This window comes from Carcharhinus amblyrhynchos, chromosome 9 (genome assembly GCF_965287045.1).
Source record: "Carcharhinus amblyrhynchos chromosome 9, sCarAmb.v2.hapA, whole genome shotgun sequence".
Classification (NCBI taxonomy): Eukaryota; Metazoa; Chordata; class Chondrichthyes; order Carcharhiniformes; family Carcharhinidae; genus Carcharhinus; species Carcharhinus amblyrhynchos.
The window spans coordinates 62,073,305-62,092,363 of NC_137332.1; the positions used below are offsets into that span (position 1 = coordinate 62,073,305).

General features: G+C 40.3%; 1 protein-coding gene across 1 annotated transcript in view; it reads left to right on the plus strand.

The window, feature by feature from the left end:
• Positions 1–19,059, plus strand: part of kif14 (kinesin family member 14) — an 88,906-nt gene that overhangs the window by 29,896 nt on the left and 39,951 nt on the right. Inside the window, exons 14-19 of the mRNA XM_080195835.1 lie at positions 1,277–1,461; positions 3,907–4,009; positions 6,393–6,550; positions 9,460–9,607; positions 11,091–11,240; positions 12,566–12,707. Of these exons, the coding sequence (XP_080051961.1) occupies positions 1,277–1,461; positions 3,907–4,009; positions 6,393–6,550; positions 9,460–9,607; positions 11,091–11,240; positions 12,566–12,707 (886 nt within the window). The remainder of the gene's footprint in view (positions 1–1,276; positions 1,462–3,906; positions 4,010–6,392; positions 6,551–9,459; positions 9,608–11,090; positions 11,241–12,565; positions 12,708–19,059) is intronic.

The following is a 19,059-nucleotide window of genomic DNA, read 5'->3' on the forward strand; positions in this document are numbered from 1 at the left end:
CCTAATCCCACTTGCCAGCAGTTAGCCCATAGCCTTGAATGTTATGGCATGCCAAGTCCTCATCCAGGTACTTTTTAAAGGATGTGAGGCATCCCACCTCTGCCATCCTCCCAAAGAGTGCATTCCACACCATCACCACCCTCTGAGTAAAAACATTTTTCTTCAAATCCCCACCCCCCTCCCAACCTCCCACCCCTCACTTTTAACTCATGTCCCCTCGTAACTGACCTTTCAACTAAGGGGAACAGCTGCTCCCTATCCACCCTAAATGTGATCCTTATAATCTTGAACACCACCATCAGGTCACCCCTCAAGTCTTCTCTGCTCCAATAGAAACAACCCAAGCTGATCCATCCTCTCTTTGTAACTTAAATGTTCCATCCCAAGCAGCATCCTGGTAAATCTCCTCTGCATCCCCTCCAGTGCGTTCATGTCCTTCCTATAATATGGTGATCAGAACTACACACAGTACTCCAGCTGTGGCACCACCAAAATTCTATACAACTCCATCATGACCTCTCTGCTTTTGTAACCGAAACCCCGATTGATAAAGGCAAGTGTGCCTTTTTCACCACCCTATTTACCTCCCTTTTCACCTTCAGAGATCTATGGACAAACACACCAAGGTCCCTTTATTCTTTGGAACTCTGTGGACTGAATCTGTGTACTGGTTGCCTTCTGCCTTCAACTCTCCTTTGTTTTGGCCCCACAGCTTCTGTCTGAACTTCCTTTCTGTTGGAACTGCTTCCAGGTCAAGGTTCACAAGTCACATGGACTGCACTTCTTGTCAACAAAATCTACAGTTGACCCCTTTACAATTGATGCAAGTTCTTAAAAGCTTTCTTCAAGCATTTTTAAAAGCAATTAGCAATTCCACAGACATTTTAGAGGAATCATAAATTTTCTTTATTGTACTGTTTCCAAGGTCACAACATGTTGGTCAACTGGCAACAAAATCCAGTGATTCTGAAGATTCATCTGGATTTAGCTTTTGGATTAATGAATCTACCACAGTTGGCATATCTTAGTTCCATTTTTCCAATATGTTGGAGCCAAGTAGATCTATTGTTTAACAAAAATCTTAAATACTTTGGCCAATAATAACTAATGGATTGCTGGCAAGAGTATGAGAATATGCCCTAAAAGGAAATTTTTCAAGAAACTATCAAATGTTAATTCAGTGACATTTTGTGCAAGTTCAGATTCTTGAAATATAACTGGTATTTGGTAACAGCAGAAGAACGTTTTACCTATTTCTAGTAATCTCTATCTGCAGAAAGCTGGAATCACATTTAAAGTGGATAACAGTTTGCCAAATCTAGTAAATCTCAATGAAGATCCTCAGATTTCAGAGCTGCTGTTGTACATGATAAAAGAAGGTCAGACAAGAGTGGGAAAACAAAGACCAAACTCGAAGCATGATATCCAGCTATCTGGGGCACTCATTGCTGATGATCATTGGTGAGTTTCAAAGTTTTGTATTTTCTGTGTCATCATATATGAAAGGGATAAGGGTCTTTAGAAACAGAGGAGTAGGCCATTTGGCCCTTTGAGCCTGCTCCGCCATTCATTTTGATCATGGCTGATCATCAAATTCAGTATCTTTGTTTCTTTAAATCTGTTTGTATTCTTAATTTGCTTCATAAGGTTTGGGTTTGAAAATTTACTCTAAATTTATAAGTGCTTTATCACATCTCTGGGGCAACATCTCCAACTACTTCACCTGAAATGAATTATATTCAACAGGTTTTTGTGTAGTTTTGGAATAGAATCAGAGCAGGAGTAGACCCTTTGACCCATCAAGTGTTTAGACTCGGCAAGACATTGTCACCCAGAAGAATTGGAGATTTGGAACATAGTGTATAATCGTGAAATAATGTTTAAATAATAGATTAAATGACAGAAGCTTTTGCTTCAGCTTTAAATGTTCTGTTTTAGTTGTGTTTACACTTTGTACTATAATTAATGAAGATATATGCGAGTAGCTACATCATAGTACAGTTTATTTTGCTGTCTTTGAGACCAAGCTGAATTCTGTAAAGCAGATTTGGTTCATGGAGTTGTTTATGATTTCAGGCAATGTATCTAGGCCAATAGAATCATGCAAAGTTAACTTCTCCTTGCATGATTCTGTTGGCCTAGATACATTGCCTGACAAGTCACCTGATGTTTTATTTCAGTTCCTTTTATGATAACTGATTATCTAATCCGTGTTTATCAGGCAATATTACTAGCAATTTTTGGGGCAACAATTCAACCAACTGTGCCATTATATTCTGCAGTAATCTCTATTTTATCTATTGACATCCCACACTGCTGCACACTTACTTTTGGGCAGTGCTTGTTTCTTTCATGGTTACTGCTGCCATACTATCAATATTATGGCATTTTTCCGTTTTTGATCATTGATTTTACTCTGAGAAATTCATCTTTGGCAGTGGGGAGAGGGGGGCTGGTTGCAAAATGAACATGAATATGCAAATATGCATTTAAAATATGTACCTTTAACTAGTCATTTTACAGTTTAGGAGTCTGGAAATGAGGAGAAAGAAGAATATGAGGAAGTGAAGGAAATGAAGAAACGAGAGAAATGGGAAAAGCAGTGAAGGGAGGAGGGAAAGATGGAGAAACAAGAGATAGACAAATGCTAAGGGAAAACAAAACCAAGAGGCTGTGATAGTAGGAGTGTTGGTGGCACAAGGGGATTAAGCAAGTGGGGCAAGGGAAGAATGATAAAATGGAAGAAAATGGAACATGGCCAAGAAGGAGATTGATGATCTCCACCGTCTGCCTCTATTTCTCAAAGTTTTGATAGACTCCTCTATTCCTAATCCTCCATTTTCATCTCCCTTCTGCTCCATACTATCATTTTCGTAAGTATATGCTGGCTTGGTTCCCAGGAGCAGTGACTGATCCTAGAAGCAGCAGGCAGTTGGATGGAGCCGCCTACTTTTGGGTTCACCTGATCTTAGTTTCTTTAGTGTTTGCTTTTCTCGGGCGTAGAGTCAAACGTTCCCAGGTAAGGCTTTGCACTGGGAATCATCGGTAAATTGTGATTTTTTTTTAAAAATCTCGCACTTTGGATGGTTCTGACTGGTACATTAACAGTTATCCAATAGTTGGACCCACACCGATAGCACCCCCTCGCACAACAGGACTCTTTATCCACCTCTCATGGGAGTCTTCACTCTGTTGAAGGTCTGACCTGACACCAACCAAATCCTACCCAATTACCTCATACATTTACCTTGTCAAAGACCTTTAAACTCACGTAGCTTATGGCAGCTTGTGCCGAAAAAAGGGGGTATGGCTTACTCATCTTTGACTCTAGAACCCTCACTGTTAGGCCCTGGGGACATGCTACATTGTCCAAATATTGCCCAGTTTGAATTGGAAGGTCAGGTGAGATAAGATCAGCTGTATTTTCAGGTAAGACCTTTTGAGCAGAGTGGCAATCACTCCATCAGTAGTTATGGCTCATCGTGTTTGTGACAATATTGATTTACTTTACGCAGATGGGTTTATGCCAAGTTAAAGATAGATCATTTAGGCAAATGTGTGTGCAGTTATGTATGATGCAAGGCTTCTTAATATTCTCTAATGTACATTCAATACACAATCACAGTTGTAAGTGTCTGGTTGTGATTGGCACTGTCTGGGTCATTTCTACTCCTGGCTATGTAAACACTTGTGTACATAGCTTGAGGCATTCTGTTTTTGAGGGGTTGTGGAGTACTTGGGAAGCTGGAAGAAAGTCATGGCTATGAGCCTAAAAATTAGAAAATAAATTGATTTTGAGAGAAGGTGAAATTATAACTTATTAGCTTTTTAAATATTTTACACTCATCAAAATAAAAGAAATGCGTAACCCTTTTATTGAAATGTTCCTCGCATTTTTATTTGCAGTGTTATACAAAACCGAAATGGTACAGTCAGTATTGCTCCATTAGGAGATGCAAATACTTATGTCAATGGAAACCTTATAACAGAATCAATAGTACTACATCATGTAAGTTACTTATGTTACAGTCTATATCAAATATTGATTTTTGTAAGATATGTTCCCATATAACTTGCATGCATCACTTGGGACAGATAATAGTTGCTGTCTACTTTAAGTAGACCCTAAAAACTTCCTTATTATTCAAAGTAATGGGATGTCTTGAGCCAAAAGTTCTCAGTCAACATGTAAAAATATTGATTCAGAAGTGAAAGGTGAGTGTTGAGTGGTTGTCATCAGGTTTTTGACCTGAAGCCAAGAGACTCAATTGTGCGTACAGGCAATTAAGAACTCAGGACCAATCCCATGCATCTGTGCTACTCAAGGCCTATTCTTCAATAGTCAGGGAGAGAGTATGGGAGGCAGACTGAATATGCTGATGTTCAGGTCTTACATGACTCATCCAGAGGACGACTTTACCAAGATGTCAGTGAAGAGTGTTATTTGGGGTTGATTGGGCAATGAATGCTCAATTCTAATTCTCAGCCATTACTGACATATCTGTCTGATATTATTACTCAGCTATTCTGCAGCAATTGACAGGCACTAATGCCAAGCATGCATTGTGGGACTGGATCGATGAGTCAGTTAGACTTTTGTAGGGATGGCAGATTCCTTTGCTGAAATATATGTTAGCCACCTGAGTTTTTATGACTTTAGGGCATTTTTCCTAGTGCTGCTTATGGGAGTAAGTGGGAGGGAAGGTGGAGTTGAGGCAGAAGATCAGTCATGATTATATTCCATCAAAGAGCCATATGGTTGTCTGCTGCACCTAATTCATATTTTTAACTGTAGACTTGAACCATGCATATCTCAATACTTATTTTCAGTAATTGGGACTGAAGCGCTTATGTTGCTTGTAGTATTTTGCCTTTGAGGCCACATGATTATTACAGATTGCAACTCATTCACTAAATTGATCTTGAGATTGCTGTTCCAAATCAAGAGTAGGACATCTGCACATCAGGCCAAAGAATGATGAGTTTCATTCAGTCACACAGTGGTGCAGTTGTTCTGTGCAGCACACATTGATGTGTAAACTTAAGACTGGACATAGTGATCTTGGGAAAAAGTGCCTTTGAGTGTTCTCTCTTCCTTCCTCAATCTGTATCTGCTGGTCAGAAGTTCCACTGAGGCATTTGGGTGTAAAAATTAGTTTGGCTTCCCTGATTAGATAAACCTGAGATTCGCATTAGTCTCCATTGTTTTAAAAAAAAAAGTTCCCTTGGCGCAGTGTTTGAAATCCTGTCCTTGTAAAGAGGATACTTTTTTCTTTCATTAGATATCTTATGAATTTGATAGGTCCATTAGATGAAGTTGTTTTATAAAGAGTTGGTTGGTAGCGCAAACTTGAATATTGCTAAGTATAGTGACCTGTTGCCAAAGTTCTTTGTCCTTGACTCTGTACAAGTGCAAGAATGCTAAATTTCAAATGATCACAACAATATATACTCCAGGTAAAATGGATTGAGGTTATTTGAAATGTGGTATTCTTCTGTTTGTCCTGATGAATACAAGATGAAAAGCAGCAACAACACATCCATCTTTTTAGCAATAATCAAGCTGTTTTGCTATGAAATAGAAAAATGTGATGCAACCACTGCAGAAAAAAATAGTTAGGAGAGAGAAATGCCGATTTGTTGCTGCCTAACTTTTAACCAATTTTATCAATTGGGTGTAATGGTGCTTAAGTGTTTGTACAGAGGACATTTAATCATTTATATATTGGTAATATTTCTAAAAGTTAAAGGTAAAAGTGAATTGTTAAAATCTCTATTAATTTAGAGCTGGTTTTCATGAGATATGGGATGTTGATTTTTTTTTTCTCGGTTTCTATGATAAACATCTGATGGAAGGTGGACTTTTTAACATTGATAACATGCTTTTGCTAGAGAAGGGAATGAAGGCTGTCAATCCACATTGACCCTACATACTTTCTTGAATTAAAATCTAAAATGCTCGCAGGAGGAGAGTGTTTTGTCTATTGTAGTAATGCCAACCCTTCCTGAAATATCTCCAGTTCTTTTCCTAGAAATCAGCTCAAACACAGCAGTATTGGGAAGCTTCAGTGTAGTTTGTAAACTTATTCCTTGAAAAACAGAAACTTTGGAGGGAATTTTCCAGCCCAGCCGCCACAGGAATCGTAGCAAGCAAAGATTTAGGATTATGCAGGATTTTCTGGCTTTGGAGCAAGTGCAGCTGGAAAATTTTGTCTTGTGTCTTTGACAAGGGAGAAGAGATGGAGAAAGGGTGGAAGAGAATCAAAATAGAATATATTAAATCGACCTGTGGGGTGTGGGATTGGTTAACTGTTCACAATAGAAAATAGAAAGTTGGTTAATCTGTGGTTAAGTTACATTATGTTTGCTAAAACTCTGTTGTATGTTTATAGGGAGACAGGGTGATTATGGGTGGCGATCATTACTTTAAATTTAACCATCCTCTGGAGGTTCAGTGTGGACGAGCTTCATCCGGGAATGTGCTGCTTGGAGAGGGTCCCAAAGGTTTTGAATTTGCAAAAAATGAACTTTTGCAAGCTCAACAGGCAAGGTAAAATATGTGCTATTAACATTTCAAATCTATTAACCCAATTTTCATAAACACACACTTGGTCTAATGCATTTTGCCTTTTCAACTTGAATTTGTAAATCAGTGAAAAAGTTTCAGATGAAAAACACATGCATAAAGGTGTACACCATACTTTACAGTTGTCAAATTATAAAATAACAAGGTGAATTTTATAGCTTGTGGTTTTTAAAAAAGCATAACAATCCTAGAATTTGCTTCTGTAGTCTGGATTTTTATAACTACTGCCACTAGATGAGGCCATGCTACCTTGTCAGTGCCAGGACCAATACATTGATTTGTGTGTGTTCTGCCCAGAGAGAGGACTAGCATTGCTTGCTGATGGTTCATTCTAAATCTTTCCTTGGCTGTTTTTTTTGTCAGTAGTGGGTAGTCACCATCTTCTACTCCTCACTTTCACCCTGTATGTGAGAAACTTGCTCAAAGCTGATTGGAGTAACTCATCCAACCACTGGCCAATTCATGTTATGTGCAACTGGTCATAGATAAGGGGCATGGTCTTCTTGCCTGCTGCACCGGTTGATTGACGCAGCAGGTTGAGAAGATTGTGTGTAAGGCTTTTGCATTGGACGTGAACAGATCCGTGCCAAAAGGTATTGTCCAGACCCTGTTTTACCAGTGGAATCGTTTTTGTGCCCAAGGGCGCAAAGCCAATTTAAATATTGATATCATGATTCATGACAATATGGCCGTTAGTGATTTTCAGACAATTTTGACACATCAAATTTGTTGGGAAGACTGCCTCCAATGTATGGGCTGCTCAAGATGCACAGAAGTCATGTCCCTTTATGCCCTATCTTGTGCAGTACAAATTATTGTTCCTGTTAAATTTGATATTCTTGTGATGATTACAAGACAAAAAGCTTTGACAATGTGTCATTTCTTAGCAATTCAAAGGAAGTGGCAATGACAATATGAAAGAATAATACTAAAGCGTTGGTACAGAGCAGGTGTTATAAAAGGAAAAGGGCTCTGTGCTGTCTGAAAACAAACATGAGAACAAGACACAGACTGACACTTGCGGGTGAGGGACAACATTCAAAAAGGAGGACAGAGTGTGTTCTCTAAAGTTGGTCTGCATTCAGTATTGAGTTTAACCACTACCCCTCTCCAGTTCTGAAGAAGAACTAGTTCACTTTCCAGATATTGCCAGATTTGCTGAGTTTTTCCAGCATTTTCTGTTTTTACCTCAGGTTTTCAGCATTTATAGTATTTTGCTTTTATTCCATATTTGCGTACTAATTGTACTTATGCACAAACTTTTAGTTATTTATGTAAGTGGCTATCTAAATTGTTTGACTGTACAGTTCTGAGTTATCATGGTGTAACAGTATTTAGCACTGCTACCTCTCAGTGCCAGGGACCCGGGTTCAATTCCAGCCTCAGCTCACTGTCTTGTGGCGTTTGCACACTCTCTCCCTGTGTCTGCGTAAGTTTCCTCTGGGTGCTCAGATTTCTGCCCATGGTCCAAAGCTGTGCAGGTTAGGTTGATTGGCCATGCTAAATTGACCCTATTGTTGGGGATTAGCAGGGTAAATATATGGGATTTCTGGGAATAGGGCCTGGTGGGATTCTGGTCGGTGCAGACTCGATGGGCTGAATTGGCCCTCTTCTGCCCTATAGGGATTCTGTGATTCTATGAAAGAAGGTTCAGATTTGACATTCTTATATTCAAAATGGTTGGCCTCACATTGAACTTTCTCTGCCAGATTTGCCCATTTGCTTGATGTGTGTCGTTTTTATAATTTCCTACTTCCTTCTATGCAGTTTATTGTATCTCCTAATTTCTTACCTTCAAACTTGGATGTGCTGTTCTCTGTTCCATCAAGCCACGAATATATATGGTGAAAAAATAAGGCCCCTGTCCAGTTTTCTAGGAAATACCACTTGCCACAAGTTGCAGGCTTTGATGTCAGTCTTTTAATTGATTACAACTTTACCCTTCAATAATTAGACCAAGTCATGGTGTTATCTTAAGATACATAAGCAATTACAGTTTCAAATTTGTTTGCAAGTAATTGGCATAAAGCAATCACTTTATGCTTGCTTCATTATGATATCCAAGGGAAGAGTTAATACATCTTTTTTTTTATAAGTTGTCATGGTCCAGCTTGTTCCTGTGTCTGTAGATCATTCCCTTTTTCCTACTTACAGATGTCTGATTTAATGAGTTTTGCCCAGACTAATGGCCTCTGCCTGACTGTGAAGGCCCTTACAAGAAAACCTTTTTTTAATAGTAGCCTGTGTGATTTTTAAACTTGATTATTAACCCTTTCACCACATTCCCCTCAACAGAGAATATTTCCTTTATCCTTACTGTCTCCTACCCCTCAAACAATTATAACTTCTGTCATTAGGTTACCTCTAACAAAAGGCTAAAGATATTGAAGAAAGGTTAGGAAGAAATTGGATAGAAAAGCAGAAATCTGAGGGATTTGAATGAGGTAACTTGGGAGTCATAATGAGGGTATAAGTTCAAATAATCAATTAAAGAATCTAGGGAGAGGAGAGGTCAGATTTGTTTTAAAGCTGAGGATTGGTAGAATATGGAATACTTGACCAGAAACAGTAGTGGAAGCAGAATCCACAAGTGATAGTCAAAGGAAAAGTGTAACTTTTTTTAAAGTCTAATAATGTGAGCAAAGGACAGATGAATGTTCCAATTGATGGATCTTTCAGAGATTTGGCAGCTGCCATGGACTGAATTAACTCATTCTGTGATTCGTAAGGTTATACCTGAAAATATTAACTCGTATCCTGTAGAAATGAGATTGATTTACTGTTATAACCTAGTATCTCAGCAGGGGAAAAATTAGAGATTTTTTTTTGCAGACTTCTGGCTCTTCCTCTGATTCTTTCTTTTATTTTGGCAGACTTGAAGTTGAAATTGAAGAGGCGCGTTTGCAAGCCAAGAAGGAAATGATGCAGGGTATCCAAGTTGCTAAGCAAATAGCTCAGAAGGAATTATCTTGTCAAAAATCACTGTATGAGAACAAAATAAAAGAACTAGAAATGGAATTGGTAATCATCTTTATAAATGTATTTTCCAGTATGAATTACAGTTTATTGATTTTTGATTTGTCAGCAACTTATAAACTGCTGCTGATCTCGTTGGTTTCTTCATTTTATTCATGTCGACAATATCCAGTAAGAATAGTCTACTGAACTTGGCTGAATTACTTTTATCTTGTGCCTCTCTTTTTTGTTTGGTGTTGTTTAATGTCTTGCACATGAAGTGAATTGTGAAGTATGATCATCTGTGTATTCTACTGGACCCAAAGGTGTGAGGATAATAAAGACTAGATTGTTTTAGTTTTATTGGAGCCATTAATGATGCATTAACACTGAACCATAATTTATTTTTGCAGTTCCATATGCTAATTGCAGTTGTGTCCAAATTTTAATAGAGCAGTAAAACACATTTTAACATTTTTGTCAATAGGATGTTTGTAATTATCAAAAATTGTACAATATTAAATGGTAAAAATGGACAGTTTTAGCCCATTAAAAAGTTTCAATTTATATGCCTAATATCTTAGGCAGAAATAATGTGTATGAAAATGATCAAATGGCTGTTATCTTGTTGATTGGTACAGAAAAAGAAAGGGTTTACATTGAAAACGAAGCTTAAACAGTTTGGCACTCCATGGAACTAGTGTGATTGCAGCCATGAAAACAATGCCATATACCAATTATCACTATGACAAGAATATAACAACTAGGAGCAGGGGTAGGCCATCTGACCCCTCAAGCCTGCTCTGCCATTCAATAAGATCATGGCTGACTGACTCAGCTGCATTTACCTGCCCGCTCACCATAGCCCTTAACTCCTTTATTGTTGAAAAATGTATCTATCCTTGCCTTAACAACATTCAATGAGGTAGTCTCAACTGCCATACTAGGCAGGGCATTCCACAGGTTTACAACCCTTTGTGTGAGAAGTTCCTCCTCATCTCAGTCCTAAATCTGCTCCCCCTATTTTGAGGCCATGCCCCCTAGTTCTAGTTTCACCTGCCAATGAAAACAACTTCCCTGCTTCTATGATATCTATTCCCTTCATAATCTTGTATGTTTCTATAAGATCTCCCCTCATTCTTCTGGATTCAAATAAGTATAGCCCCAGTCTACTCAGTCGCTCCTCATAGACCAACCTTCTCAACTACAGAATCAACCTAATGAATCTCTTCTGCACCCCCTCCAGTGCCAGTATACCGTTTTTCAAGTAAAGAGACCAAAACTGTACACAGTACTCTAGGTGTGGCCTCACCAGCACCTTGTACGGATGTATAATGTACTACAGCCATTGCGAGGGGGAGCAGCAGTAAAGTGGTGTGAGCAAGTCAGACATATTTGTCTTGGTTTTTTGTGTTTGTGCAGTAATTAACTGTTGACAGATCACTGTATTTTGATATTTCCACCAATTTGGAAGAGAATGTTGTCCACTTTGTTTCGTTATTTGCAGGCATATAATTGTCTCAGTTTTTCTTTTATTTTAATGGTTCAGGTGAAGGAAAGCCAAAAAAAGAAAGAAACTGAGGAGCTCCAGAATGTAAAGAAGCAACTTAAACAAGAAATGCAAATAAATAGGCAACTTGAACAAGAGGTGGCAGTGAATAGGAAACGTCTGGAACTAGAGACCTTAGCCACCAGACAGGTACAGTAACACCAAGAGACCATTTGTTAAGTACAATAGTTTACAGCTGTACCTGCAAAAATATTAGTACCTTGATCTATCACATCAGATTTGTTGATGTTGCAAACAAACAATCTGTGATAGAGGTCTGACAGACTTGCAACTAGAACTATTTGTGATCTTGTCTCAGTTTATAATGGTTTGATTATTTTTTATTCTTCCATTCAGAAGTGTCATTTGTATTTAAATTAGCTAATTTTTTTCTGCTCAATTCAGGTGAGAAAAATTGGGTGACATCATTTGCAATAAGTTCTTCAATGCAAAATTAAATCAAATAATTCGGGTTTAATTGGGAATTTGCAAAAAAGCATTGCTTTCGCAACAACAGTGGGACATAAAGTGAATTAATACAAATTTGGTATGTGCTGCATTGTGATGTGCTTCATTCAGCAATAGCTGGAGTATGACCGGCTGTCAAAGGACTCGGGAAAATGTGTAAAACAGATGCTGTCTTGCTGGAGTCAGAGCCCTCTGATGAAGGGTCACCTAAATGTTAGATTTATTCTATCTCCACAGTTGCTTTCGGCCCGTTGAGATTTTCCAGCATTTGCTATTTTTGTTTGCTCTAATGTTGAGGTTGTCCATATAGCCTTCTGATCTGGGGTAATGTGCACAGTCGTTTACATTTCATCCAACGCTCTAGGTACCTTCTAATTTTGGATATCTGTGACCAATGTAAAAGCAGCACAAAGGTTCCAAAAGTTGTGGCACACCACTGGACTTTGTTTCAGAGTCTTTTGCGTTAGCAATGACCCATCTGTTTCAGTAGGTCACGATTGCAGTTGACTTAAAGATAAATTTATCCAAAGGTAAGGAAGCTGAATCAAACCACCTTTTCTTGGCACTGAGTGGTCTGGTCTCTGCTCAAGGGGATTAAAAGTAAAATTAATAGACACTATCACAGAAAAGTTTTACTTTTAACCCCCACTTTGGCAACTGTCTTCCTTCATCCTTTCCCAAAGACTCAAAATTCTTGCTTGGAATATGATTCCACAAACATGCCTGGCACCTGAGTGGTCAATTCTGCTTCTTCCCAATGTTTGCATTTATGCACTTTCCACAGTTGTCCTGTCCAGGGTTCTGAGGCCAAATCTGAGAGTTAGACTCGTACTTACACATGAGATATTTCACAGTCGTAGAGTGCTGAAATTAAGTGTTAATTCTCTTATCTAAGTATGTCTGTCATTACACAATGATCAAAAGTATTATTTTGGTGTCATTTACTGTTAGTTGTCCAGAGTGGGGTTTTTTTTGGAGCTAATTATTTCAGGAATTATATCTTCCAGGCACTAGAAGATCATAACATTCGCCATGTAAAGTTTCTTGATGCATTGGAGGCTGAGAAGAGAAAGATGACAAAAGACTTGGAAAGAATGCAACAAGAACGGAAAAACAGACTAGAGACTCAAAAGAGTAGTTTACGTAAAGGTGTGTTGCCTTTTGAATAGTGATACAGTTTCACAAATTGCTTGAGCAATCAATTTCTTTCATGTCCTAATTACTGTGCACATTGGAAAATTAAAGGGAGAATCATATCACACTAACTACCATAGAGTTGTCAGCTCTCTGCCAGAGACGTCAGATCAGATCATTTACCCTGTTACATGCACTGATGTCAAGTTGTTTTTCCCAAATTCACAGTGTGGTGAATTATTATCTGCAGTTGTTAGTCACAAATATCATTAATTGGCATTGTGGATGGAGGGAAGGCAGAATCAATAGGTTGGCATACTGTCATTTAATTGCTGAAATCTGATTTCAAATCTCTTTTTCACTCTTGGCTGGCCCTGTTGGCACCCCATCACTTTAAAAAGGTCTCGCAACATTACTTTAAAAATTGTACATGTTTAACTTCAAGGCAGGTTTCTGTGCCAAGATGTTGCTGGTAACGAATCAAGGTGAAAAAAATTCAGTAGAGCAAAACACTGTTGAGGCTAAAAAAAAGTACAAGAAAAAAAGGTAATGTGCAATAAGATGACAAGTAACTTGGATATTAAAGCTCACAGATTGTTTAAAAATATGACATTTCCAAATATTTAAAATCCTGAAAACAGAGGAACATCAAGTTACAAAGGGACAAACAGCTTGGCAAAAATGTGGAGAAATCAGCAGATGGAGTTCAGCATGGGTAAAGGTCATGTTAATCAATTAGGATACAAGAAATTAGAAATTGGAATATTTTATAATGGTGAGAAAGTTGGGAACTGTGGAGGAGCAAAGAGATTAGAGTGTTCAGAATTAGAACAAAAAATAACCAGCAAGATTGATGAAATATTCAGACACGCTCCATCACATTCTTTCGACACTCAAGTCACTTTTCGTAAGAGCTGGGAATTCTGCACCACTACTGAAGGTGACAGGTTTAAACATGCTGGTGAGCTCAATTGCAGAGAGCTCAGCTGCCGTTTTGCAAGGGTGGCATGGCGGTACAGTAAGCATTGCTGTTTCAAGCACCAGGAACCCAAGTTCAATTCTGGTGTTGGGTGACTCTCTGGGTGGCGTTTACATGGTCTCCCAATGTGTGCGTGTATTTCTTCCCGGGTGCTCCAGTTTCCTCCCACAGTTCAAAGAGTTGCAGGTTAGATGAATTGGCCATGCTGAATTTTCCCTTTAGTGTCAAGGAGATTAGCAGGGTAAATACATGGGATTACAGGGATAAGAGCTGGATAGGATTGTTGTCGGTGCAGGCTTGGTGGGCTAAATGGCCTCCTCTACTGTATGGATTCTATCTTTCAGTGCACTGATGGATCTCCTCGCACCCACCCCCCTACAGACATGAGCATGCCTGATGACATGGGCAACCCCTCCACCCCTCACGCAACAACTGGTGGCATGTTGAATCTAGCCCCCCCCCCCCCCCCCCCCCCAAAATAGGTGTCCCATCATGACCCCTAACATGCTCCCAACCCTGGCATTGCTCCTGGCACACTGGCAGTGCCCAACTGCTGCTGCTGGGATGTTTGATGGCCACTGCCTGACAGTCATGATGTGGGTATGCCGGCGTTGGACTGGCGTAAACACAGTAAAAAGTCTGACAACACCAGGTTTTAGTCCAACCTATTTATTTGATAATATACTCACAAGCTTTCGAGGGACACCCTCTTCGTCAGGTGAATGGAGAGTTCTGGCCTCAGACAGAGCATATAAAGCACAGACAGTTTAGAGATTACTGATTAGAATGCGAATCCTTACACCTAACCTGCTGTTCAAGACCTGAAGTGGCTGATAATGTGAGTGGAAGGAGCACTGATCACAGTTTAAAGAGATGTGTATTGTCTCCAGACAGTGCAGTAAGTGAGGTTTTGCAAACCCAGGCAAGTCACGGGGGTTACAGATAGTGCGACATGAACCCAAGATCCCTGCTGAGACCGTCCTCATGTGTGCGGAACTTGGCTATCAGTCTCTGTTCAGCGACTCTGCGCTGTCGTGTGTCGTGAAGGCCGCCTTGGAGAATGCTTACCCGAAGGTCAGAGGCTGAATGCCCGTGACCACTGAAGTGTTCGCCAACAGGAAGGGAACAGTCTTGCCTGGTGACTGTCGAGCGATGTTCATTCATCCGTTGTTGTCGCGTCTGCATGGTCTCCCCAATGTACCATGCTTCGGGACATCCTTTCTTGCAACGTATCAGGTAGACAATGTTGGCCAAGTTGCAAGAGTATTTACCATGTACCTGGTGGACGGTGCCTGATAGACCAGTGGCTACTGCCAGGCCATGCCCCTAAATACTAAGGGGGCTTCACTGGCCTCCAAACTTCCCCAATGTGACCATCACATCAGATTTGTGCTTTTGGACACCTGTACTAATTCTTGCAATTGTGACATTGCCCAAAGACCGGAAGATTCCATGCTCTGGGTTTTGAAGGGGCTGTGCATATTTAAATGCCATTTTAAATAGAACATAGAACACTACAGCACAAACAGGCCTTTCGGCCCACAAGTTGTGCCAATCATATCCATACCTACCAGGCCATAGAACTATCTGTAACTCCCAATCCCATTAAATCCCATGTACTCATCCTGAAGTCTTTTAAAAGACCCCAGCGAGTTCACCTCTACCACCACCGATGGCAGCCGATTCCACTCACTCGCCACCCTCTGAATGAAAAACTTATCCTTAACATCTCCTCTGTACTTGCTCCCCAGCACCTTAAACCTGTGTCCTCTTGTAGCGACCATTTCAGCCCTGGGAAATAGCCTCCGAGAATCCACCCTATCTATTCCTCTCAACATTTTATAAACGTCTATCAGGTCGCCTGTCAACCTTTGTCTCTCCAGGGAGAAGAGACCTAGCTCCCTCAACCTATCTTCATAAGGCATGCCTCCCAATCCAGGCAACATTGTAAATCTCCTCTGCACTCTCTCAATAGCTTCCACATCCTTCTTGTAGTGAGGCAACCAGAACTGCACACAGTACTCCAAGTGGGGTCTGACAAGGGTCTTATAAAGTTGCAGCATTACCTTCCGACTCCTAAACTCCTTCCCTCGATTAATGAAGGCCAGTACACCATATGCCTTCTTGACTACATCCTCCACCTGCGAGGCCGATTTAAGAGTCCTAAGGACCCGGACCCCAAGGTCCTTCTCCTCAACACTGCTAAGACTTCTACCCTTGATATTGTACTTCTTCATCCCATCGGACTTGCCAAAATGGACCACTACACATTTATCCGCTTTGAAGTCCATCTGCCACTTCTCTGCCCAAGTCTTGCATCCTATCTGTCATGCTGCAACTTCTGACATCCCTCCAGGCTATCCACAACATCACCAACCTTCGTGTCGTCGGCGAACTTACCAACCCACCCCTCCACTTCCTCATCCAGGTCATTTATGAAAATGACAAACAGCAAGGGTCCTAGAACAGATCCCTGGGGCACTCCACTGGTGACCGACCTCCATGCAGAAAAAGACCCATCCACAACCACACTCTGCCCTCTGCAGGCAAGCCAGTTCTGGATCCACAAGGCCAAAGCCCCTTGGATCCCATGCCCTCTATCTTCTCAAGAAGTCTTTCATGGGGGACGTTATCAAACGCTTTGCTGAAGTTCTATATTCTAATTGGCTTCCTGCCAAGGGGTGGGGTCATAGCAAACCATTTGACACTTGGATTTTTAGCTTTGACGCTAGTTTCCCAACTTAGCGTGCTGTTTGCCAGGTGTGGTGAGGTGGTAAAATTGCACCCTTTATCTCTAATAGGCTGGAATAGAAAGGGGAGGAAGTTATGCCTCAGTTGTACAGAGACTTTATCAGACTCTTGGAGTACTACATTTGGCCTTGTGCGCTGCACCTCCAGGTGGATATGCTGAAGTGCCTATTGATTCAGAAGACTGAAGGGGTTAAATTGCGAAGATGAGCTGCATAAACTTGGCTTGTATTCCCTTGACTTTAAGTCGGTGAAGGGTAATCTAAGGTGTTTAAATGATAGAAAGGATTCCAAATAGTAGATCTGGAGCAGCCATTCTTCTGGTGGAGGAATCCAAAACTAGATTGTACTTGTTGATGTTGTCTACATGGACTTTAGCAAGGCTTTTGACAAGGTACCGCATGGGAGGTTGTTGCATAAGGTTAAATTTCACAGGATCCAGGGTGAAGTATCTAACTGGACAAAAAATTGGCTTGATGACAGAATAAAGACAGTAAGAAGTCTGACAACACCAGGTTTAAGTCCATCCAATTTATTTGATAGTATAGTCACAAGCTTTTGGGGTTTGTCCCTTCGTCAGGTGAATGGAGAGTTTTTTAAAAGACTTTATGAAAGTCTTTTGTAAAGACTCGCATTCTAATCAGTAATCTGTAAACTGACTGCTGTTGTATACTCTGTCTGAGGCCAGAACTCTCCATTCACCTGACGAAGGGACAAACCCTGAAAGCTTGTGAGTTTACTATCAAATAAATTGGTTGGACTTAAACCTGGTGTTGTCAGACTTCTTACTGTGTTTACCTCAGTCCAATGCCAGCATCTCCATATCTTGATGACAGAAGCCAGAGAGTGGTTGTAGAGGGTTGGTTTTCAAACTGGAGGCCTGTGACCAGCAGTGTGCCTCAGGGATCAGTGCTGGGTCCACTGTTATTTGTTATTTACATTAACGATTTGGATGAGCATATAGGAGGCATGGTTAGTAAGTTTGCAGATGACAGCATGATTGGTGGCATAGTGGACAGTGAACAAGGTTCTCTCGGATTGCAACAGGATCTTGATCAATTGGGCTAGTGGGCTGATGAATGCCAGATTGAGTTTAATTTACATAAACGTGTTGTGACCTATTTTGGTAGATTGAACCAGGGCAGGACTTAGTCAGTCAATGGTAGGGCACTGGGGAGTGTTACAGGATAAAGAGATCTAGGGATACAAGCTCATAGCTCCTTGAAAGTGGAGTCACAGGTAGACAGAGTGGTGAATTCAGCATGCTTGGTTTCATTGGTCAGAACATTGAATATAGAAGTTGGGACATTTTTGTTGAAGTTGTTCAAGACATTGGTAAGGCCACACTTGGAATATTGTGTACAGTTCTGGTCATCCTATTTTAGAAAGGATATGATTAAACGAGAAAGAATGCAGAAAAGATTTACTAGGATGCTACTGGGACTTGATAATTTGAGTTATAAGGAGAGGCTGGATAGACTGGGACTTTTTCCTCAGGAGTGTAGGAGGCTGAGGGGTGATCTTATAGAGGTCTATAAAACAATGATCTCAATCAGCTAGGTAGTGACTATCTTTTCCCAAAGGTAGGGAGTCTAAAACTAGAGGACATAGGTTTATGGTGAGAGGGGAGAGATACAAAAGTGTCCAGAAAGGCAATTTTTTCACAGAGGGTGGTGAGTGTCTGGAACAAGCTGCAAGAGGTGGGTACAATTTTGTCTTTTAAAAAGCATTTAGACAGTTACATGGGTAAGATGGGTATAGAGGGATATTGGCCAAATGTAGACAATTGGGACTAGCTTCAGAGTTTAAAAAAAGGGCACATGGACAAGTTGGGCTGAAGAGCCTGTTTCCATGCTGTAAACCTTTATGACTCTATGACTATGACTTCAAAATACAGCTGATCTATTCAGTGGTGAAAGAGCAAGGGGTAATGGAAATCTGTAATTCTTCCCTAAAATGCTGTGAATTCTGATCCATTGACATTTTCAAGATTAAGATGGACAGATATTGATGAACACAGTAAGAAGTCTCAACACTAGGTTAAAGTCCAACAGGTTCCTTTGGAATCATGAGCTTTCACAGCACCGCTCCCTCATTAGTGAGTCCTGAGGACTCACCTGATGGAGCGGTGCTCTGAAAGCTTGTGATTCCAAATAAACTTGTTGGACTTGAACCTGGTGTTGTGAGACTTCTTACTGCGCCCCAGTCCAATGCCGGCATCTCCAGGTATTGATGAAGTGAGGGATGTGGGTCAATGGAATTGAGATGCAATTCACCTATAATTTAATAGACTGGGTGAGCAGGCCTGAAGAGCTCATTAGCCTATGGTTGCTATGAAAATTATTCTCAACTGCACTCAAACACAGCTGAAGATTGGCAATAAAAATACTTGCATGTTTAAGTTGTAGTTTAGATTACAAATCCTGATTTCTCATTGTGCCCTCAGCTAAACCAGTATTGCTTCCCTCTTCTTGGGACCTTTCTGATAATGAGCTTCCTCTTCAAAATTCACTCAGTAACACACTGAGCACACTTGGTTGCAGGTTATACCTTTTTGAAGGTTATTCCTTTTTGCCATTCCAAAATGTAGTGTTATATTGTAAATTAATTTATAAAATACTGATCAAATATAAAAAAAAA